The sequence below is a fragment of the Propithecus coquereli genome, unplaced genomic scaffold (genome assembly GCF_000956105.1).
Source record: "Propithecus coquereli isolate 6110/MARCELLA unplaced genomic scaffold, Pcoq_1.0 Scaffold3, whole genome shotgun sequence".
Classification (NCBI taxonomy): domain Eukaryota; kingdom Metazoa; phylum Chordata; class Mammalia; order Primates; family Indriidae; genus Propithecus; species Propithecus coquereli.
The window spans coordinates 1,038,141-1,063,441 of record NW_012148618.1 but is presented as its reverse complement, the minus strand read 5'-3'; the positions used below and the strand labels follow the sequence as shown (position 1 = coordinate 1,063,441).

Here is a 25,301-nt window from a genome sequence, read left to right as displayed (position 1 = left end):
TCAGAAAATCCTCTTTCCCTGGGCTCTTTGCCTCCATCTCCTTGGCACGTGCAGTTCGCTGTGAATCTTTTGTTATCCTACATCCTTGGTTTCTCACCACAGCCTGGACACTGCGGGTAGGTTAGATTGATACCCCGTGCTTTGTCACGTGCCGTGCTTTCACTCACGGTGTTATTTCAGTGTGATGGATGCTGAGGCTGTTCATCACGCAAGGGCAGTCTTGCTGCACGCAGTATTTCCTTTGCCCTCCTTTGGTACCCGCCCCAGTTCCCGCAGTCGCCACTCAGTTACGCACGTGTGCTAACTCCCAAGACTACTTTGCGGTTAAAGCCCTGCCAACTGGATGGCTTGTATTTCTATTCAATAATCTTTTCATTCACTCATACTAAGCATTCATTACACCACTCAATGTTAAGAGCCCTTTAACTCGTCATGTACATGATGTATGTAACAGCCCTTGCATTCTAAACTAGGCTTTACCACAGCAGTGGTGCTTGTAAAACTACCACTCTTAACTATGGTGTCTCTAGCCACCGTGAATGTTATAAATAAACTGTATTTACCCGAGTCCTTGCCCCTATACCTGTCCCCACTTACCACCAAATACCCACTGTAAACCCCACATAACCAACGAGAGTGCCTGCGATGCACAGGTCATGGCAACCGGCAGCAGCAGATGCAGAGTGGGCTCCTGAGACGTGGCCAGGACACTGGGTCACAGTGGCCAAGCCGCTACAGGGCCAGGATCCTGCTCAGATACTATACTAACTTTCCCTCTTCATGGTTTAGGGTCACTCTTCTTCTAGCCCCCAAAGCTACCCTCGGGGCCACTTTTTTTTTTTTTATCTACACAGCTGCCTTCCCAAAAGTACCCTGCAGTGATTCTGTGTTTCTCTCCCAGTGTTTCCTCAGTTAGCTCTGACTCCACGTTTTGGCATTCTTTCAGCCTCCTTCCTTTTTCCTCCCAGTCTGTAATAAAACTAGGCAAAAAATAGCAGATGCATTAGCTCAGAGTCCAAGGACCAGGAGGGCAACTGTGGATGATGCAAGTGGGAGCTGCTGGTGCAGAGGGCCAGATCCACCACCCTCTGTCCCAAGGAGAAGGGGGAGCATCCCCTCCATCTGTCCTGTATCTCCTCTGGCATCACAGACCCAGCCCAGAAGACAGGTCATCTCAAACTCTCCCGCACTGAAGCAGAGCAGGGAGAGTCTCATTCCCAGAGAAGCCCCTGCAGCTCTCTCCTCTCCCTCTGATCTTAGGTTGCTTCCCTGTGGGAGATGAGCAGGGAGTTTCCCTGGGGTCCTGGGAGAGCCCAGCTATGTCACCACCCTGTGCCTCAGGGACACGTGGCAGGCTGGAGGGGTGTAAGGTCTATATAATAAAATCTTAATTCCACAGAGGTACGGTTCCAGCTGCAAAATTTGAGCTACCTATTAGCACTAAAGCATCCACATTCTACTTTTTCATAAGTCCCACCACCAAAGGAGAAAAAAGCATTTATATTCTCCCTAACCCTGAGCTATCCCCAGCCTACTCCCAACCAAGAACCTTGAGCAAAGTTCTTTTCTCCATTTGAGAGGAGGAGAATGGGGAGTGCTTTTTTTTGTACACAGCGAATACTACAAAATGGGAGAGGCTTCTATTCAGGCCCCTTTGAAACTAATTGCCCATCTGCTCCCGATGCAAGTTTTTCCAGTTTCTACTTCTTTCTTGGAATATTGTCAAATGGAAGTACAAAATTACCATTTTTTAAATTTTTTATAAATGTGCTTCAACCAACAAAGACTTAAGGTTAGTCTATTATCAGCATGCAAACCTCTGTCACAGCTTCTCCATGCTCTACCAGGGGACTACCAGACCCCCATAGTCTTCCTGCAGACAGGGAAAATCAAAGAGGATTTCCAGAGACAAAAATAACTTTGCATTCTACCCACAGCTCTTTCTGTGGCAGCAAATCACTGGGAAAGCTGCAATTTCAGGAGAACAGTAGGTAATCTACCTTGCTCTCAAAACAGGTGGTCACGTCAGGAAATTGGACACACTTTCACTCTTAATGATCAGTCTCCTTAGATTACTGGGGTCTGCTGTGAGCCTGGGAATTATAAGACAAAAACAAAGGAAAGAAAGAAGGAAGGAAAGAGAGAGGGAGGGAGGGAGGGAAGGGAGGAAGGAAGGGTAAGGACGGGAGGGAGGGAGGAAGGAAAAGAGGAAACAAAGCTGAAATAGAGCAAGAACCCATTCCTCCGTGGATCAGGTGTACTACAGGCTGGGTTCCCTCTCACACACACACAGTGATGTGTTGTGCAGCATAAGAAATCACAGCTAGTGGACTCTCCTGGCTGAATTCTGCCTCTCAGAAGGGAGCTGGATAGGACAGAATTTAGATCTGAAAAGTCAGGGCAGGATTAGGAGGCGGAACCAAGAACACGGACTTAACACATGTAATTCAGCACAGAAGGGCTCAGAAGGCCAGCATGATAGCACCCAGCCGATATTTAGCAAGCACCCCTAAGTGCCCAGCGCACTGAAGGAGCCCAGGGAAACAGGAAGGTTGTTGGCCCTAACCTGAGCAGACCCTCACGCCCCTAGTCTATGAGAAGCCAGCAGTGAGCAATCACCAGGCAGGAGAGCTGTGGGGTCCACGCTGGCCATGGAGGAAGGACAGGAGCAGAAGCCCCTTGGACCCTGACCCCACAGCAGCCCTCGTGGCCACAGGAGACACCTTTGCCTTGTCCTCTGGGGACACTGTAACAAGTCCTTACTGCCCTACAATTCTTCTTTTCATTACACAGTGGTTTTCAACCCCGCCTGCACATCAAAATTCTCTAGGGAGGTTTTTAAAACCAGAACCCACCTCAGACTAATGAAACCAGACTCTGTGGGGGTGGCACCCAGGCTTCAGTGTTCCTTGGAACTCCCCGGGAGGTCCCAATGTGGGGCCAAGATTGAGAACCACTGCGTGGAAGTAATTGTCCTAATTACCTCTCCAGCTTTTCTCTGCCTCACATGCCTCTTATCTAAGTTGTTATATTCCCTTTTTATTTTTAGTTTGTTCTACTTTGTCCTTTCAGCAGATAATTCTATAATACTCCATTAAGCCTTTTTTCACGCTTTAACTTCGCTCTTTCTCATTTAATTTTCATTGCCCGCTCCACTTACCCCATCTTCCCATTATGTTTGTTTTGTTTCGTGTTTTCTTTAGTCCAGCATCAACATTTACAGGGCACTTGATATGGGCAGAGTATTATAGTAGGCACTTAACTGCTGCTAAAAATTATTTCTAATGCAGTAATATTTTCTATAAAATCTTGTGCTACGGTTATAGGCTCTTGTCTTATGGAAGATTGGCATTTTGGCAAAGTACATCTCTCTTCCTAGGAAGCAGCTGCCTTGGTGTATAAAAACAAGATCCAAAATAAATATATTGCAACAAAAAATTAAAGAAGCATTCACAAATATGAGGGAAAGAAGTAGCATTAACAGCAGTCTGAAGCTAAATACCAATATCTCCTGTGCCAAACTCTTGGCCTCACAGTAGGAGGAAGATGCTGCCATTTGCAACAGAAAGAAAAGGACCCAGAATGTCTGCATAACCAGCAAGGCTGTTCGTGGGCCAGAGGATGTCTGCTGATTTAGGTTCATTTTCTTGTTGTCTGCAGGCAAGCCCAAGAGCACACAGGCCAGTGGGTTGAGATGTGCAAGAAAGGGCCAGTAGGCAGTCCCAGAGCAGAGTGTTTCAGTCCTCCTGGGAAGCCATGCAGGGGATGTGCCTGCCTGCCCCCTGTCCTCCTGCTGCTCAGGTGAGAGCAGCCCTGGAGTCTCAGAACCACAGGCCCTGCAGCTTCCCGGTTCTGGGGAGCCTCCAGAGAGCCCAGCTCTGAAAACACTATTGAAGCCAATGGATGCTTGCCAGATGGGTGAAGGAATGAATAAATGACTCCCCTAATGAAATTACCCCTGGCAGACTCCATGGGCCTGAAAAGGAAGGTGGATCCCACACTGGTACCCCTGTCGCCTGATACTGTGATACAACTCCTCAATTTCTCTATCTTCCTTTTGCCTTGATTTTTTTTTTTTTTTTTAGGAATCAAGCCAGACACCTTGTTAGAGCAACAAGAGCTGACACATTTGTTCCTTTTAGAAGCAGCAAAATATTTCAGAGCCAAATGGCAGGGGAGGAGGTGAATAATTACATTATGTACTAATATAAAAGGAACCAAGTCGGCTCCCTGACCTTGGTTGGTATACTGATGAGACTTCTATGGCCCTAGTCTCCCACATCCCTTTCTTGGTAGAGCTGAGAATTCAACCAGACAATTCTCCCTGGAGATTTTCAGAGCCATGGTGAGAGAGGAGGGGACTAATAAGTGCTGCCCTATCCACAGTGCCACTGTTCTGTCTATAGGTGGAACACACGCTGAAGCCCACCCCTCCTACCTTCCATACGGGTCATCTGGCCACCAGTGCAGGTCTAACTCAGATTACAAGGTATGCTCATGTGCCTAATTTCATAGGTGCCAATCACCACATGGGACAGTCTTATCCTTATTTTATTGTCCAGGTAACTGAGGCCTAGGGAGGTAAATGACTTGCAAGTTAAGAGGTGGAATTAGATGCAAACCCAGATCTTCCAAGTCTAAACTCAGTGGTCTCTACTGCAGCACAGCTGCCACTTGAGAACTGAGTGGGCAGAGAGGAAAGGGGACCCTCAAGTTCCAGGACCTCTTCCCCCAATCTTCTATGTAATATTCTCTTTGAGGCTTGTTTGAGCAGACGTAGGGCTACCCAGCTACCTACTCCTCAACTGTCCGTGCAAATTCAAAGAAATGGAGTGTGAAGTTCAAACAACTCATTTGAAGAACAGGAAAAGCAACTTTCTTCTGAAGTTATGGTAAGTGAGGGCTGAAACATGGATGAGAAGACTTGCTAAGTTTTCCTCCACCTTCAAATTGTTCATTCTTCCTTCTGTCCCCAATGAGGCCCGTAAACACATCTTCCTCTATCACTGTTTAATCTGCTGGTTAATTTGTCTGGTGCTCCCAATCAGCACCCTGGCCCAGAAATGAAATATTAATTGCATCAGCCTCACAGCCATCTCCAGCCATCTGACACTAATAGAAAAGCAGGAAGCACTCCCACTTCTGTGGCAGTTTGTGCATTAGGGCTGGCAGTTCCTTTCTTAACCCTCCTCTGACTGGTAAGGCTGAAGGCAGTAGAAGTTCCTGTCATGACAAGGCCGGTTTTTAGCACCACAGCCCAAAACCTGGGGTCCTTCCCGTGGCTGTGATCTTGGGAATGAGCTCCTTACTGCTCTTCTTTCACTCTCATACGTAGTGGACAGCAACTTGCTTTCAGGTCAGACATCCTGTGGGCAGAAGAAATCATGTCACTTCAATGAGCATTTCTGAGGATGAGCATGAGTTCAACAGGTGCTTTTGGAGGATTACATGGGAGACACAAATAGACCAAATAACAAGTGTGAGGCAGCACTTATAAATCATAAATTTCTACAAATGAAGGGCTGAGGATAGAAACCTGGTTGGAAGATGCCACAGGAACTTCCCTTGAGGCTGTATTTTCATAACACACAGATTGGAAAAGACATGAAAGAATGGGAGGCTGATGGAGATTATGGGGGAGAATAGATAAAGCCCCCCAAACCATTCTTGCCTCTCCTACTAACTCAAGTATCATTACTTTTGTGGCATTAACAAATAGTTAAGCAATGAGCCAAATGTTTGTAAGTATGATTTCATTTATTTCTCAAAGAAACCCTATGAGTTATCTTCCCCAATGTTACTAAGAAAAAATTAGTTCTCTCTAGATGTCACATGAAGGGACAGATATCCCCCAGGGCCAAGGAATTTGTGGCCTAATTTCTGGTTGTGACCAGACAATTCTCCCTGGAGATTTGACCAGACAATTCTCCCTGGCATGAAGGGGTCTGGGCTAATAACACGGCACCTCACTCTCCTCCTTCTCTCCAGTTTCCCAAGGGTGCCTCCCATTGGTTAAACCAAATGGGATGCCAGAGAGCAAGGGAGCCAGGTGGATGCTACCCAGTAAGGCCAGCCTCCTAAAGTAGGAACTAGAGTGGCCATGGAGGGGCAAACAGACTCAGTCTCAACTGCAAAGTCACCTCCTCTTCAGGGAAGCCTTCCCTGGCCCTCTGACCAGAAGCTGGCCCCTCTAACATTCTCTAGCAATCCTTCTGCTTCTGCAGAGTACTTATTACAGCTGCAATGGAGGGACTAATTATACAAATTACTAAGTGATGACTGGCTCTCATGCTAGAACACAAGCTCCATGAGAGAAGAGACTGTCAGTCTTTTATCAGTGAATCCTCAGGGTCTGGCACATAGTAAGAATGACTAGATTTATAGGATATGCCAAAAGCCAGGCAACCTGATATAAAAAGATCAAGTATATAAATCCAAAGAGGTTGCCCTTGGCAACTTTCAAAGAACTATAGAGCGAGGTCACCATTACATTCTGCAGGTGGGTACTGTCCGTGCAGTTTATAATATCAAGGAATGTGACCGGCTTGAGCGCTTGCTCACAGTCCTCCAGGAGTGGTGAGTGGGATGGGCAGTTGGGCAAAGCGAGGTGAGGCAGAGGTGGGTAGGGAGAGCATCCACCGTGGGGCCAAGCAAACTTGAGCAGCTCCTGTCTAAATTTTTCAGGGCAGTCTGGTCCCAGTCACACTGGGGAAATCAAAAAAGCTTAGGTCAATCTTTTCCCCACCAATATGGGAATTTAGGCTCCAGACTCATCCTCAGATATGGGATGCCACCTTTGCCCTTGCCTTTTTACTTCCAAATGACCCTCTTCCCAGCTTCTGCAGCACTTTCTAGTTCCCACTATTAATTTACCAGTTTGATTTCAAAATGTCAATTATTGGCCTTTAAATCCAAATTCAAACACTCCCCTCTTTTGAAGTGCATATACATTTAGGCTGTCATACGCTGGGACATAGTGGTGGTTTCTAAGGTTTTTTTTACAATATTTTGCTTTGTGTAATTCAACATAGGTGACCTAATAGCCCTTCAGAAAAGAAGATAGATGAGCTCAATAAAGATCAGGAAACTCTGGCTCAAATTTGGAAGACAGTGTTTCATTGGATTGCTCTTTTACACGTGGCCGAATCACCCCTATCCAATTTTGCCTAGAGGGAGTTTACAGTGAACACAACAGTCATTACGGCATCCTCAGAGTCTCTGTGCACATACTATTGATCTCCTTGTTTGATGGTTCTTTTGATTACAGCTGTAAATGTCAATAATTCTTCTTCTTAGTATTAACTGTTAACATCGCCACAGAGTGTCCAACACGTATATCTACTTTGAAAATGGAACAACAATATCAAGTTTAACTTCTAGGGCAGGAAGCAGAAACCTTGTAATCAATCAAATAAGCCTCTATAGCCTCCTCCCAGCTGGCCTGACTTACCTGCACCTCATTATCTGTCTTGAAGGTGGCATTGTCATCCCATTAATAAGCAGCAGGCCCCACGAGCCTCCTGTGATCAGCACGACACCTCTGGGGAATGGAACAGCTGCCGACAGGAACTGGTTTCCTCAGGCACGAGTGCGTCACAGAGGAAGTGTTGACTCAGAGGAGGGACCAGCCAGAAGGCCAGTTGGCAAGCAGAGCTCTCCCTGAGTGAGCCATGCAGAAGATCTGCTCCCTCATCCATCTCTCCCTCTTCTGTGCAGGTAAGGCTGATCCTGGAACCTCAGCCACGCAAGACTCAGCAGCAAAGAGGCATCAAGGCTGCCAGGACCTGGTACTCAGGGACGTTGCCCCTTACTCAATGATCGCAGCCCTCAGTCCTCACTGAGCCCCTCTCTTGTGTCTTTTCTCTCAGGAGTAATGCCAGCCGTTGTGTTGGTGTCTGAAGACCAAGCAATGACTGTGCTCGTAGGAGGCTCTACCACCCTCAGGTGCTCCATGGAAGGAGGAACGATTGGTAACTACTATGTAAACTGGTACAGGAAGACCCAGGGTAACACATTGACTTTCATATACCGAGAATCGAACATCTATGGCCCTGGTTTCCAGGGCCGTTTCCAGGGTGGTGATGATCTTCACAGAAACCAGGCTATACTGAAGATTCTTAAGGCATCAGAGAGTGATGAAGGATTTTACTACTGTGCCTGTGACTTACCACCCTGCTGCAGGTCTACTTCTGAGCAGCTCAAAAACCATTGAGATCCATGTAGAATAGCAGTTCCAGAAAGATCATGACTTTCTCTTGAATAAATAATTTAAGAAATGGAAGCCAAAGAAAGCTGGTGTTCCTACCTTTCCTGCAGGTCCAGTCACTCTTGGCTCACCCATGCACTCCCACGGTGCTCAGACAGGCCACCCCCGAGTGGGGTGTTGCCCAGTGTGGGGCAGAAGGGAGAGAGGGAGCCAAAGGAATGAATTAGAGCATCAACTGTCACAATTTTCTTGGAGCTTCACAAAAGATTTGGCCACAGACCCAGAGTGCTTAGGGTATGGCATAGATTAAAGAGGCACTTTCCAAAGAGCAAGTAGGGGTGACGTCCAGCTTCTCCCCAACCACATATACCATGAATCTAGATGTTCTAGAGGAGAAGGACCGGGGGGAGGTGGGGAGGCTCCTTTCCCTCCCCTCGGCGTCAGCTAGTGTGCCGCCTGCCATCCTGCCCAACATGGAGGGCGAGACTCTACCCCTCGCATTCTATACAGTTTTGATGACCACTGACTGAATTTGGTATTTTGTCCTCCCTTTCTTCTCTGCCTCTTCACTTTTTCCATATGTGCTAAAAACAAAACATTGAAAAATTGCTTCTCCTGGCATTTTTTTATCCTTTTTTGGACAGCTCAATTTAATACTGCACTTTTATCTTGAAAAATGTGCTTTTCCAAATTTAGATGATTGACAGGGCTCTCTATTCCAAGGCTGAAACTGTGGCAGAAATCAGCCCTCCTTCTGGCCTCATCTAGAAAAATCTACCATTCACCTTATTAAATAGCCTCATCGTAACTTGTGGTGATGGATATGTCCAGTACCTTGATTGTGGCGATGGCTTCATGGATGTACAGGTATACCAAAAGTCATCAAATTAGGCACTGTAAATATGCGCAGTTTATTTCACCTCAAGTGTGCCTCAATAAAGATGTAAAAATATTTGTTAAAATCTAAAATAAAATTTTTTAAAGCCTCATTGGACTATTTCAGGCAATATCTAGGGAAAACTTTCTCCGACTAACCCCTCTAATCAAATATCCTGCCTTCCTCAGAAGCACAAAGAGGCTGACGAGGGTCTGTCTGCCCCACACACACTCGGTTCCAGTCAAGGCTTTCATTGCCTCATCAAGGGCCTCCCCCAGTCCTCCCTCCTCTCGTGGCTCTGCCTGGTTGCTCATACATATACACACTGTATATAGCTATAAATGTTACAGTGCATAACCATTCCATGAGTTTTAGTGGTGACTGCCCCCATGAGCTCTTACCATTCATCTCCCCAGACAGCTACATTCCAGTCCTTCAGAGAATCGCTCTCCTCTACTCTTCACCCTAAACTTACTTGCTCCGTCCTGCTACCCAATTCCAACATGGGCCCATAACCTGGCTTCTACCTTTCTGCCTTTGGACAGTTTCTTGGGTTGAACTCTCTGCAAGGCTCTGGATGGTTGGCTCTGCCCTTGGACAAAATCAGGTTCCCAAGTCCCCATCCAGACAGGGCACCCTGAACCCCAAGTGCTGGGAAGGCATTAGAACCCAGCCTCCCTAGGATGTGTCCGGGTTACCACACAGGGCCCATCACGACTCATCAAGCCTGCTGCCTGCTGCTCAAATCCAGTTATTCTTATTTGAGCGAATGATAGGCAGGAAGGTGGAGTGTATCTCTAACACTGAAAGGGTACAATTCTCCCATTCTGAAATCACAACTTTGGAAAAAGAATGGCAACTGGAAAGTTGCCTATGCAGATGTTAAAATTTTGAAAACATGGTTTTATAAAGCCTTCAGATGGATTCCTAGTAAGACACCCAATGAGTTCTCTGAGAGAGACTGGGAAGAATGTCTCTGAGAAGGAGGTAAAAAAAATATATCTCGACAAATCCATAAAACTGTATGTTAGCTGTAATAATAACTAACATCTGTTGAGTGCTAAGTGTGTTCTAGTCACCATTCTAAGCACTTTACATGTATCATATGATTTAATCTTCACAACCACCACAGGATTCATATTTTATTATTATCCCCATTTTACAAATGAGGACCCTCAGGCACAGAAAATCTAAAACACTTGCCCAAAACACTATAGCAAGTAAGGGAGAGCAACAGGCTTCAGACTCTGGGCTCTGTGCTAGAGGACACAGCATGTAATTTGGGGGCATAGGGGCCCATAGCAGAGGCCATCTCCAGGATGTGTCAGAAACAAGGACAGCAGGGGCTACGCCTTCACCACCAGACCTGTTCAAACTGATGCTCCATGACACTCTGTCAAAAAACTGGGACAATGGAGCAGTGGTCCCAAATAACCTCTCGAATGTTTTCTAACTCTGAGATTTCATGACCCTGACATAAGCTTCATACAGTCTTCTGAAATCATCTATCTCTCCATCTATGAAATGGGAATAATGAATTCCAACTTCACTGTGTTGCAAAAATCTAATGCTAGGACGTAAATGAATTGCCTTGCACATAGTAGCTATTCAAGAAATGTTACCTATTATAAGAAAGAGCAAACTATATTGTAGAATAACTGAGGACAAAGTGAACTAAATTACTGATCACCAACAAGATGCCACTTTGCAGGTATGAACTCACTTATCCCTATGACGACCCAGTAAGGTCATTATTATCAGGATACTGAGCCTCAGAGGGACTGGATAGCTTGCTTACAGAAGCAGAGCCAGGATCTGGGTCTGACTTGAAGGCTAATTGCCCTGGCACTGGGCTAGGAGCTATGGGTTATACTAAATAAATCCCTTACCTATAGTAGCATCTCAAGTAAAGCATGGCTGGGAACAAGTGTGTGAAGTCCAGTCACCTTTGCTGATGTGTAGGTTGTTTCTGACTCATTAGCCAGTTTCCAGCAGAGGGGATGGAAGTGGAGGTATCCAACTCTTTCCACTCCCTCCTCTCTCTCCCCTGCTTTAAAACATCAATTGCAATTTCACTTCCAGGTTGTTCTCCTGAGATGCCTCGCTCCCCTGGTTGAAGGAAGACAGCTGCTACCCAGCCCGCAGCCACGTACATTCCTGAGCACCACCCCCTAGGTCAGCAGCTCTTCTCTCAGGCTACAGTATGAGAAATGAGCCCGCATATCCCTTCCTTCTGAATGCTTGTCAAAGGTAGTACCTTGTTGGACTCCCTTACAGTCTCTGGGGGTATTCATGGATTCACTGCCTTTTCCTCCCCTTCTCAGGGGCCTTCCTGGAATGGCAACTATAAGGGGTCTGGGGCTGGTGTACTGAGAGCTGTAGAAGTTCCATGGGTTCCATCAGGTCCAGAGAACTGCTAACTTTACCACCCATACATATGTATTCTGTGAGGCAAAGCGTGCAAATTTGTCTCTGTCGTTGTCACTGACTTATCACTTATACCAACGCAGCAAAAAGGCTCAAGATGTGACATCCACAGTTCTCTGCATTCAAAAATGAGCAAATGGGCACCAGAAAACACTGGTGGATTAAGGTGCAGGAGCCATTGTGCAAAGAATAGAAATTAATTTCTAAACGAGCCTTCTCGGCTTTAGGCAGGTCTTCGCCCCCCGCAATGTCACAGTCAATACGTGCTGGCTGATAAATTTTCCAGACTGACAAGATGAACAAACTCAGAATCAAGGCTTCTTTCCTACTCTTCAATTCAACACAGTTCCCCAAAATACTAATCGAAATGATAGAATTATGCAGCTTTAATTTTTTTGGCAGAGCACTTTATTCATTCTTCCAGCAAATACCATCTCTTGTATCTGCTTAGTTTTTCTCCATGGCATTTATCACTATACGGTATGCTATATATTTTACTTGTTTATTCATTTCCTGACTGGCTCTCCACTGGAATATAAGATCCTTGATGGCAGGGATTTTTCTCTGTTTTGTTCATTGCCTTAACTCCAGCACTTAGAGCAAGTCTGGCCCATAATGGGTACGCAGTAAATGTATTAAATGGATGAGTGAATGAAACATGAGTGAGTGCTATGGCACCTGCCCTGTGCTGGGTGCTGGGGACACTGGTGCACAAGACTGGTGCCGACTCTGCCCTCCAAGATGCTTTCTCCAAGCTTCATCTGTCCACTAACAAAATGTTGGTGACTGTAACAAGATTCTCAGAAGGGTTGATAAAAACGTACTCCAGAACACCAAGTAACTTACTCTGGAGGACAGAATTAGTGCTCCTAAGTTCCTTGGACATCCCCCCATGGCAGGGGTAAAATGAAGAGGATGGCAGGCTTTCTGCTTCCTCCACTTTTGCCCTCTGATGAGTCCAAAGGCCCCCGGCCATGTGTCTTAGGAGGTCAAGGAGAAAGCTAAGCACTTCTACTTCATTTCACAAAGGAATTTTGCAAACCTTCTCCCCAAACAGACCTTCTGGGGCATGCTATTTCACAACCAAAAGCCACAATAACATGTTTTCCCAAACAAAAGAGCAATTCCTAGCTCCCTTTTATTCTACCACCACCAACAAATGATTTTGTTACTCCTCAAGAAGACAGAATCCACTGGGGTCTTTTGGGGATTTTTAGCAATTTACACACACATAAACACATATATTTGTGAATGTCAATAGCATATGGTACCGCCCATCAAATACTGAAGGCATTCTCTGAAGGCGTTTCCCAGATGCTCCAGGGCTCCCCGGGCAGCAGTCAGCCGGGGCAGCAGCACGCCACCCAGCGTGCCACACTCGATAGGAGAAAGGCCTGGTGTCAGGACAAAGGAAAGTCTAGCCAAAATGCAATCGCTTGTATCAATTGAAATAAAGCCAGGTTCTCAAACTCTGTGTTTAAATGAAAAACCTAACAGCCAGGAACATGTTTTCTTTTTATCTGCATGCATGTGGACTAATAGGGAAGTTGAAATTATCCTCTTCTGGCTCAGAGAGAAAATCTCATGAGTATTTATAGCTTTCAGAAAAAGAAATGTCAGTATAAATAGATTACTAGGACAACAAATTATTAAGAAAGAAAACCAATCCAAAGTATAGACTTGTAGAGATTAGAGTTGCTCTCATAGAATAAAACAACTTTTATTTACTCATTGGATAACAATTTATTAAGTACCTACTATGTCCCAGGTACTTTTCTAGATACACTGAGAATACAGCTCTCAGAAGCCCCAGGAGCTTATATTTTAGTGAAAATAAACACAAAATAAAATAAGTAAGTAAAATATATGTTAGATAGCGATAATTGCCATGGAGAAGAATAAAACAGGGAGGGAAAGAGAGAGAGTGTGTTGCCAGCAGGCTGGGGGAGATTATAATTTTAAATCAGGTTGTCAAGGAAGGCTACAATGAAAAGGTAACATTTGAGCAAAGGCCTGCGTTTAGGCAGAGAGCCCAGTATCTGGAGTCTGGACGTTTGCCACACTCCTCTGTTAGGAATAACATTTGCATGTACAGTTTTGAGACACGTAATAGTACCGGCTTTTCTGTAGATTAGGGAGAACAGGGAGCAGTTTTTCCTTCTTGGCTTGCTAAGAGCTCTTTCACCCGTAGTTCACACTTGCATTTCCGAAGACCAAGTGACAGAATTCCATTAATTAGCACAAAATGTGCCGGGGAGTGGATGGGAGGGCGTGGCAAGGCAGCAGTCCTGAAATGGTCAAAACTTACAACGTGAACAGGAAGATGGACAGAACTGATTACTGACAAATGGAAAATGGGACATGGAATTTGGAGCACTTTGCCTTGATTCTGTCGCTACCATGTGACCGCATTCTGTGGACTGATGAGTGTTTCTTCCCCACCATAAAAGGAGAGCAAGGAATACCAAGTGAATGATGTATTCCTCTCGCTGGCACCCAGACGGCTACTGCAGCGGCCCTGGAAGCGAATCTGCAGCCTCATCTTTACTCGTAGATCAATGTGTCTCCCCAAAACTGTCCCAGTAGATCATGAAACTGAAATAAATCACGCGTTTACCTCAGTGAGGTTCTGGGTTTTTTCTCTTGTCCCGGAAGCTGGTCACAGAGAAACCTGAGGAATTTAGAGTGACTCTGGAGGAAGCTGGAGTGCCTTTGCAATCCCGAGCAAAGCTTCAGGGATTCACCCTCCAGCGCTTCTGGGTGTGCTGGAACCGAAGGCCCAGGGGAGGCCGCAGAGTCAGTTTCCAGCTTTGAATCCCACCTGACAGGAGTGAGAAGTCTTACTCAGAGGCAGTGAGAAGGAAAGTCGGCATCCACAGGGACAACACCAAAGAGACACAGCCTGAGTGTGTGTTGTCATATGCTCTGGCATGTCAAAGGCCTCCTCATACATAAGGACATCACTGTTTGCATAGCACCTGTGTTATAACCGTGAGTGACTGATGGATAAAGGATTAACTGCTTCAGTCTTCTAAGGAGGTACAGAGGGTTTCAGGTACCAAGTTAATAAATAAGGTCACAAAGAACCACAAAGGGGCCAGTGTAACTGGCACTCTCAGCTGAAATCAGGGAGGTGGCGCAATAATAATCCCCCTCCATAGTAAGAATCAACTTAAGTCTTTGAATCCACAGCTGAAGTCCAGTTCCAGCATCAACACCATCTGTACTTCCCGTAAGAAGGATATCCACCCCCCAGTACACACACACCGTAAGAGCAGTGAGAGATTTAGTCACCAGCTGGCTCAACCTCTTCAGCTGAAGATGAAGAAACTGCGGATCAGGAAAATTAAGTGACTTGCCCACCATCACACAATATAATGCAGATAGGTAAAGTGATATGCTATATTTATGTCTCTTTCCTCCAATGTTCTAGAATTTAAGGACTAAGAAAAGACAGAAAGGGCAAACCATGTGATCATGCCAAGGTGAAAGAAAGATGGGATGGGAGTGGTGTTTTCTCTGAGCTCTGGACAACTGCCTCCTGTAATCCTTCCCGCATTGCAGATCCGTGAAAACATTCTCGTTGCCTTAATAAAAAGGCTCACGGCACAATTTAAATAGGCGTATTTTCCTCTCTTAAACAGATGGCAATACAGTGCAGAAAGGTAAAGTGATATACAAAAATAAACAGGCTTAATCATTCACAAAAATATTAATGTGTGTCAAACGTAAAAACAATAATCTGCAAATTGTCCCTAACTTTGGCTAAGGTCCTTTCACCTATCTTAAAATGAACAAGTTTAAAAATTTGGACTGTAAATTGAATATATGTTTTTATATGTGAGTTCTTTTATTTTCTTTTATTTGAGACAAGGTCTCACTCTGTCACCCAGGCTGGCACAATCATAGCTCACTGCAACCTCGAATTCTTAGGCTCAAGCGATCCTCCTACCTCAGCCTCCCAAGCACCTGGGACTACAGGTGCGTGCAACCACACCTGGCTAATTTTAAAATATTTTGTAGGAACAGGGTCTCACTACATTGCCCAGGCAGGCTTGGTCTCAAACTTCTAGCCTCAAGTGATACTCCCACCTCAGCCTTCCAATGTGCTGGGACCACAGGCATGAGCCAGTGCACCCTACCATGAGTTGTTTTAGCAGTGAAAAGAGAATAGCCTCTGGAATCAGAGAAAAATGAGTGAGAATCACAACTCCTCACTTACTAGTTCTAGGACCTTGAAAAAGTTTGCTCAACTTCTCTAGGCCTCTGTTCCCTCATCCATACAACAAGAATAATAATTTCATAGAGTTATTACAAGGATTAAATTAAACAATTGCTCGTAAGCACCAGGCACACTGGGGAGACTACCACCCAGAAATGCTCAGCAGTGCTGATACTCCATTCCCCTCAACTCTGCTGATGGTCTGCAGCAGAGCAGTTTTACCCAGAAGAGACAGAAGGAGCTAGAATGGGAGGGAACATGACCAATGACCACTAGCTTTTTTCCAAACCAAGAAATCTAAATGTGCTGCAAGCACATTTTTCACAAAATACCTCCTCAGGAGTATTCTTCCCACATAACCTCTCTTAAATTCTTTCCCTGTACTAACAATAGGGACAGTCGCAAAGGCAAGACCATCATTGGGTGAGTCTGGCTCCCTACTGTGTCGTCACTGCTTTCCATCCGTACCAGATGAAGGGGATGCAGCCCAGTGTCAGCCTCACCAGTAGTAACTGGGAGAATGAATTTTTCATACCAAACATTTTTCCAACAGACTTGATTCAGATGTCTGAGACAAAAGCTGGACAAGGTGGTCTCAACTTTCAGAAAACTCAGCCTTCTCCAGCTTTAGGAATGCTCTCCCAAAAGGCCTTCCTAATTTTAGGATATATTTAATCAATGTACCCTTGTAGACATAGAGATCTTTTGCTGTTCTTAAAAAGGAACCTATAAAGTTAATCACTGACCTGTGAGGGGTGACATTTGTCCATCCTCATACTGCCCATGCTGTCTACATGGAGTTAGTTTTCACTGCAGTTCTTGGCCAAGGAAACCAAGTTTCCCTAAATGAATCCCAAGGGTAAATATCCTCGTTCCAGTCCTCTGGCTTCTTCCATTAAAAAATTCCAGGGACCTGGTCCAAAGCAACTGGGGGGCAAAGCCGGGGAATCAGAGACACTGTCTTGCCAGAAACGCATGCTCTGATGGGAAAAAATAGTGAAGGGTGTCTGTGCCAAATCACGCACTGGAAAGAAGCTATCTGAGATCTGAGGAAACTTCCACCTGCTATAAAGAGCTAGCGGCCTATTGGAAAAAAAAGTTTCATCTGGGAGTCAGAACTCTTACTCCTAACTTTGTGTATGACTTTAGCCAAGTCAGTTAACTTCTTTGTACCTCAGATTCTCATTTGTATAATAAAGAGTTTATATTAGATTATGTCTAAGTTTCCTTCAACACTAACAAGCTGTAGGTCTCTGCCCAGCAAGAAAGAAAAGGAAGCAGCCATGGTACAAAAGAGATCAAATTTGACAGATGCCCAAGATTTAGGAAGCACAGCAGATTCCTGCCTAGCTAATTCCTTTATGTGACCCAATAAGCATAAAATCGAAAAAGGAACTAAATGAAATACTCTCTTGATTAATCAAAGGGGATTGAAAGTCATTGCTAACCTCACACCTACCTTGCATCGCCTCCAGCTCACCTCCCTTGGGACACTCCTCCTCCTCTTTAATGCCTCATCATGATTCTCAAAAACTGTGATCACTCAAGGTTGAAGCTTTTAATCTCCCATGTATAAAAGGATATGCAAATAGAGTTCAGTTTCCTGTTGAGTCTCTGCCAAGGTCTTAGCCTGGCAGTTCTGGGAAAAGAGCCAAAGACCTCATATTTCTTAGCTGTTAACATTCTCCCATCTGTGCTCAAGTCAGCAGCCTTAGCTTCGGGCTGTGGTTTGTCTTTAGTCTTATACTTTCCCAGGTTTTCTAAAGGAACCCTTTAGAATGTAAGGCTCTAAAACCTTAAAGGAAAGTAAGATTCAGCTGGCTCCCAAGTAACCAGACAGAGGATTATGTGGTTAAATTTGAGGGCAGTAAGAAAAGACCAGGAAGTCTATATTTCTATATTCCTATATAATGGCCTCCAAATCCAGTCTTGGAAGCTACTTGAGAGAGTGATATTAATTAGGTCTTAGGCAGGGCTTTCAATAAGTCATCTGTGCCTCTAATCTGGGATGTCCCACATCATACATATGCAGAATGAAAAAGGCAAGGTCCTCAGGTACAATCACAGCCCTGGACAGCATTCAAAAATAAAAGACCCGAAAAACACAAGACATCTCAGGGTGTTTCTGGGCATTCTTGTTCTGCTGAACAATATAGAATCAGGGATGAGGCTAATTGTTCCCTGTGTCTCCACGTTTAAACTCACGCAAAATAGCAGCCACCATTTTTACTTAACGCAAAGCATCCAGACCCAAGTTTACTGAAATGTGTTACCAACATTCTGATGGAAAATTATATGTTCCAAGCTATGTTAAATCTGGTCGTTTATTAAGCATGGAATTTTCACTTTCTCTGTAAGTGCCACAGCTTATTTCTATTTCCCAGTACTTGCCTTCTGAAGCTAACTTCCACAAGGGCTTTCCTGTGTGTTCTCACTTCCATTACAAGGTCGATGTACACTTTACATTTTTGAACTTCTTCAGAAACCTCTAAGAGATTTCCTCTTTCATTTCTTTGTTATCCCAGGCAGCTATCTGGAGCAAAGAGCTTAAGCCTGGACTGAATACCTTGGAACAGAACATCAGTAAAAATGCTCTCGATGCTATTGTTTCATACCCAATCATTCACTTGTTGTCTTCTGCAGCATTTGTTTCTAAATAGCTCTCTCTATTCTTGATCCTTGAGCCTTCACTTTTTAAAAATCATGCTTTCTTTGAAATCTACTCACTGAGTGTTGATACTCTACAAATTTTCCACTTCTCATTCCCCCTCCCAGCCTCTCTCACCCTAAGCCTTACACCCTCCAACAGTGATTATTCCTAGACCATTCATTTACATCACAACAGGGAGTGATGTAAAATCTAAAACAGGTCCCTCCCTATTCCTGATTTGGTTTTTTTTTTTTGGAGGGGAGGTGTTTTGGACTTTTTTGGAGGGGCGGGTTTGGGGTTTGGGGGTTTTTTTGTTTGTTTTTTTACTTCTCTGTCCCACTCCAACCTAACCCATGCAAGTCTGAATGTTAGCACCACCTTGTGCCATTTGTGGGCATTTTTCTCAGAGACTTGCCCCCAGAGCAGCATTTTGAGACAAAGCCTAAATTCCACCGACGTTACGACCATTGAAGGTGCCTCGCTCAGGAAGACTCAGGACTTTCTACCTAAATCCAGGTCCAGCTATTTCATCACTGTAATTCGTCATTGAAAAATGTTGAGCTATCAACATATCACTCCTAGAAAGGGTCAGAACTGAATCTTAGATTCTACAGGACATCCGGATCCTCTAAACCTCCCTGGCAGAGACTTGACTACACCAGATCCGTAGACTGTAATGGGAGGTACTCAGATCATACACCTTCGTATGCTCTTCGAAGAAAATATCATTGTCACCTTAGACAACTCCAACTCTGGTCTACTTTTGTTTCCCTAATACCACACCTCATTATACCATGTATTTATGGCAGCCCTAACCTAGAGCAAGTCAATGCAGCCTTGCATTAGTGTGGGGACCCAAGGTAAAGTAAGTGAATCTGACTCCAGAGAAAAACCTTCCCCTCTCTCCAGGGCAAAGACTCTAAAGACTGTGTATACAGTCTACACACTCCATGTTTCCATTTGAATATATTTCTCCCAGTTTCTGCACATTATTTCTACATACACAGAATTCAGTGATAAAAATTGAGACTCTGTCCTACACACATTAATTAACTCAACTATCAGTGCAGATTGTGTGGAAGGGAGACAATTTTGCACCAAGATTTACTAACCTCCACTTTAATGAGAAAAACAAGAAAGAAGCTTTTTTCCTACTATCACTCTCTCTGGATAGATTGCTTGCCAGGAGGCGTTAGGATAATTCTGCCATGGCTCTTTGGCTTCTACACCCTGAGCCATCTGGTCTCCACCACATCGGGAGGAACGATCTCTTTTATTCAGCAGTATTTACACCATCACACTGATACCAGTAGTCAGACCTGACTATACAGCTTGGCTAATAAACCTGGAAAAGTTCATGTTCTGAGAGAGAAATGGGAAGTGGTGGGACCCAAGGGGACTGAGTGCTGGGAAACTGCTCATGTCCACTGCTGACTTGGTCTTCTCACCAGCTGCTTGATCCAACAGATGTGTGTCTTCCTTATGAGGCACAGAATGGCTATGTCCTGTAGTCCCCTGTACCCCTAACACCCCACATTTGAGTTCCTTTCCAATTCAGAGAACAAAAGCTGCTGGCTTTGGACCAATTCACAACGGCTGTGGGCCACAACCACCAACTACTCAGGAAGCATCCACCAGAGCAGGCATGAGAATCATCTTCTTAGAAATTCCCATAGATGTAATCTCATCAATCATTTAACACCTGCTCAAAGAGGGCTACTGGAAGGCTTTCTCCAGCACATCTTGAGGGATTTAACTCATGTTAGGAACTAAGAAGACTGAGGTAACACCCAGATTTAAGAAGGCTGAGACAGAATTAAGGAAATTATTGGAAAGTAGGCATTACAACTTTACATGTACTTGAGGATAATCTGCAGATCTATCCACACCTTTGACATAATGTCTTCCTTTAACACTGACCTTGCCCATCTTACTCTCTGAGTCCCACGTAGTGGTCATACATTGGATAGGCATTCAAAGCCATGAGCAGCAGGGCCTTGCCTTTCTCTGTGTGTAGGACAGAGGGGATGGGGATTCTGCTTATCAGAATAGCATTGCTAGTTTGCTCCAGGCCTTGCAAGGATGTCCTTGTGCTGCAAATGTCCGTGAGAGATTGTACCCTGGCTACGCTAAGTCTATAGACTTTTTCCTTTCCTTTGCCTACTGGCCGCCCCCAGGGAAATGGCTGTTGCTGTGCACTGCCTACTTATTAAGGCTAAGAAAGATAGGAAGGAAAGGAAACAAAGTACAAGGAGAGAAAAAAAGACATTAGCACCAGGAAAAATATTGTGGACTCGGAGTATTTATCATTTGAACTGATATTAACCTAACCTCCCCAGAAAATGTTAAGGCTAGTATTAGGATGTATATTTTCTTAGGGGCTCTAAAAGAAAATATGAGAATTGAAGGAGTGCTACTGTAGAATACACATACAACAACAACAACCAAAAAAAAGTGCTTAGCTATTGTTGGAATGATTCAACGTCTTGGCAAAGCTAGGGAGGCCGCCAGCTGTCAGCCCTCTGCAAACTGTAAAGTAGGTCATCTGTGGCTCCCCATTCTAATCTGTCTGTGCCCTTTTCTTGGACCCTCCTCCTCATCACATCCTTCATGTGCTTTCACTCCATTTCCATCAAATACCAATCTCAAGAAATGACCTGAAGCTAGTCCCTACTAATGCTTGAGCAATGAAAATAGACGGAAGCTTTAGCTTTTCTGAGGTTGGGGGAGAGGTATCATTGCATATTAGTAGAGATAATAGCCATAAGCTAAAAACCAAAGGAACCATGGCAGAATTTTCAAAGTTTGAGGAATCCTGCCCAAAATGAAAGATGAAAGCTTGTTCTCTCTTTGTTTGCAGGTTCAGTGTGGATCATACAAGGAGAGTCTGGAGTCTCCCAGAGTGGGCACTTCTTTTCCCCTGTCCAGGAAGAAGTCCAGCTGGAGCACACAACCAAAGGGAACAATGGCCTGATCATGGGGAAAGGCATTGCAGCAGAGGGCACAATTAGGGCCAGTAGAAAAAGAAAAAAAAAAGATACCTAGAAAGAGATTTCATTTCAATAACACAAATAGCTTTGTGGTAGTTGGCAGCCACTCAACTGTGAAACAAGCATCCTTGTCAGTGAGTGAGCTCACTGGATGACTACAGTGGAAAGATGGTCTACATTGGCTGGGCGCTAAACTCAAGGACCTGGGCTATGTTCCTCCCTAGAATTCACCATAGAATCCTATGTTGAAAGAAAAGCACACCTGCCAATTACATACTCTGTATGGGTAATCATACTCCATATACATATTTGTATCCTTTGTAACAATATATAATCAATTTTCTATGTTATTGGATATTGTCCATAATTGGTATTTTTAATGAGCTACATTAATATTGTATCGAGGGACATTCTGTAGTTAACTCAATCTGTTCTCTAATGGTTGAGCATTTAGGGAGCTTCTACATTTTTTCTATTATAAAAATTGCTGTGATGGCCGGGCGCGGTGGCTCACGCCTGTAATCCTAGCACTCTGGGAGGCCGAGGCTGGCGGATCGTTTGAGCTTAGGAGTTCGAAACCAGCCTGAGCAAGAGCTGGTCTCTACCCCGTCTCTACTAAAAAATAGAAAGAAATTAATCGGACAACTAAAAATATATAGAAAAAACTAGCCGGGCATGGTGGCGCATGCCTGTAGTCCCAGCTACTCGGGAGGCTGAGGCAGAAGGATTGCTTGAGCCCAGGAGTGTGAGGTTGCTGTGAGCTAGGCTGATGCCACGACACTCACTCTAGCCCGGGCAAAAGAGTGAGACTCTGTCTCAAAAAAAAAAAAAAAATTGCTGTGATGAACATATCTATACTTATAACTTTTTCATTATGTAAAATTATTATATATGTATATGAGGAAACTTTATAAATATATAAAAAATAAAATAAGACCCTATTTCCCTCAATTATAAAATTAAAAATTTTGGTAAATTTGAATGTATAAACACTTAGGTTGTAGATGAAATTATCAAATTCTACTTTAGAATTTTTAATATATTAATCTAGTCACACATGCATATTTAAAATCATATATTATATAAAATTATACATCAATTTTTAACACTGCTCTTTTTCATTTTCATAGTTCATAAAATAACTATTCAAATTCTTCACAAGTATCTCAAATCAATGTATTTGTCACCATTAGAGCCACTTTTTTTATCCTCATTTTTCCAGAGTATATCAGATTCAATTTTATCTCAATTATTTGAATTATAGCACATTATTAATCCATATTTGAAGCTATCATAATACCTATCTTTGAGGGGCAATACACACTCACATAACATTGGAACTGTTGTTCTGCCATTTACCCTGGAAGGGTATATTCATGATCTCCACAATAAAACATTTACTTGAAAGATTTGTTTAAACAATAGCAAACACTTGCAGTTTCAAAGGCATTGGGAGGCCCAAAAATAGTTACTAAGTTTTTGTTAAACTACTTAGTCATTTTTTTCTCTAATTCCATCAGCTGACTTCATAATGAATGCTATGAACTAGCATTGATGGAGACCATACCACATTAATTCTTCACTGAACTCTACTTAACTGTTCAAAACAAAATCATTAAGTGAAAGCATTGTAATATTCCTCTTTATAATTCTTATAAGGAATCATATATAAGGAATTTTCTCTTCTCTGAAAACAATAAATCTTATTTTATATTCAAGCACATATAGTATTTTCTTACAATAAATTCCTCAAAGTGGAAATAGCTGCTCAAACTGGTATGAATATTTTAACCTTTTTGACATTAACTAATTGGCTTCTAACAAAAATTAAACAATTTATATTGCCACCAACATCTTACCTGCATTGGAAGTATCACTTTTTCTAGCAAAGACATTGCTTAAATATCTCTCCCCAAAAATGGTTTCTAAATGCTTTATTTACATTTTTATGACTCGAGGATTAAAACATTTTTCCAAGTTTGTTAACCGATGATTAACTTTTGTCTTTTCTGCTTTGTCCATTGCTTTTTTAGGTTTATAATGTTTTCCATACTGACTTGTGTGATTGCAATAATTTTATGTCTGAGTTTTATACCATTTAACCACAATAACAGCATCAGTGAGAGGATATCTGAGAGATATTGCGGATGGCAGAGGGTGGTGATGGCAAAATGCCAAGGAAAGAAAAACAGGAAGAGGAGAGTTCTTGTACTGATGTGTTTCACTGTGACTACGTACCACAGAGGTTGAAGTGTTTAAACCCTTGTTCAAAAACACCCAGCTGTGATCTGCTATGCATGTCTCAGCACTGGGAACAGTCCTCTGAGTGTCATGGGAAAATAATATATAAGCTTATTGCCCCCGTGCCCAAACTCCTTCCTTTAGCTATTTATTCCATATCCTTTACTACAGTAGTTCAGAATATGAACAAGTATCACCAAAGTCAACAGTGATAAATAATCCCAACCACACATTTGAAAATTTATGAAATATGCACATGGCACCGTAAGGAGAATATCAGGTGAGAGTAAAGGAAATGGGACTAACAGTGGCTGAGTACTTGTATGCTAGGTCACACGTCAGTATATGATGAACTGGAAGGTTAAACCCAGACCTGTTTAATTTACATAATGCCTTCTTTCAAACAGCTTTATGCCTAGTACAAAGCACAGCAAGTGTTCAAAAAACTGGTTGCTATGAACTGAATTCATCTCATTGCTTGCAGAGTCACAACTTTTGAAACAACATGATCTCAAGATCATAAATGGAAGCAGATCCATGTGGTGTAATTCAGACACTAACTGCCCGATCCCAAAAGGTCATGTGCCACCTTGTTCTGATGAGCAAACTGCCCAGTGAGGGAGTAGCAGTGGCAAGAAGGTCGTCAGTAGGTAGCGTGGGACAAATGACCCAGTGATGTGATAAGAAGTGCAGACTCTTCAAAAATCAAACCTGAGTTATTAGAAAGTCATAAGTAAGTAAACAGATAATGGGAGGGAAAGTGTTCTGGGGTGGAGTTAGCCAGAAAGAGCTTTTGGAGGAGATGAATCTCGAGCTGGTCTTTGCCAATGGTGAAACACCTAGCACCACTGGGAACATTACTGAGAGTCAAAGAATCTCCCTCTCTGACTAATGCCACCAAGCAGTCCCTTCATTCCACAGCAAAGACAAAACTTATCTCCACCCACTAGAACTATACATTTTTGAAAGCTATTTCCTGGGAACAGAGCAATATTTCTGATCAGAGGATCAATCAATGTTAATACCACAGGTCTCAGAGTTTACAAGCCCTGCACTCTCTTTCACTCTTCCCTTGACCCTATGTGAGTTTGATCCAAGAGCACAGGGATTAATCCCTTCACTTGGGGATTACACCTCCAGTTAACACACCAAGTCCACTTGCTCTTTTTAAGTCTAGGAGATTAAAAACAATGTACAGGGAAAATTAACTATGCCTAGGCCTCCTCCCTAGGTTGTCCAAACTAACTGGATTTATGACTTCTTCAAGTGTCGAAATTTCCTCTTCTTATGAGAACACCAGTCAGATTGGATTAGGCCCACCCTAATGCCCTCATTTTTAACTTAATAACTTCTTCAAAGGCCCTCTTTCCAAAGATAGTCACATTCTGAGGTTATGGCGGTTAGAATTTGAACATATGAATTTCAGGGAGATGCAATTCAGCCCCAGCATTGAAAAGCACTAAAACACCTTCATTTCCTTAAATCTCTACCCTTGAGCAGATGTCTTTTTAGTATTCTGTGTGACAAAATGGGAAGTATACATAAAGCACTTCTACTACATTCTAGATTGTGATAGTTATCTCAAGGGAAACACCTGTGCAATTGTTTGAGTTGCAAGCTGAACTAACCACTCTTTACATGAAACATCACCTTTGCTTGAAAGAAGAATTTATAGAAAGCTATGCCTA

The 25,301-nt window shown here is 43.5% G+C and overlaps 2 gene segments (V, D, J or C); both read left to right on the top strand.

Moving 5' to 3' along the window:
- LOC105814408 overlaps positions 1-25,301 on the top strand; it is a 254,908-nt gene that overhangs the window by 112,042 nt on the left and 117,565 nt on the right.
- Positions 7,659-25,301, top strand: part of LOC105814413 — a 54,542-nt gene continuing 36,899 nt past the window's right edge. Inside the window, 2 exon segments of the C gene segment in view lie at positions 7,659-7,716; positions 7,869-8,181. Of these exon segments, the coding sequence occupies positions 7,671-7,716; positions 7,869-8,181 (359 nt within the window).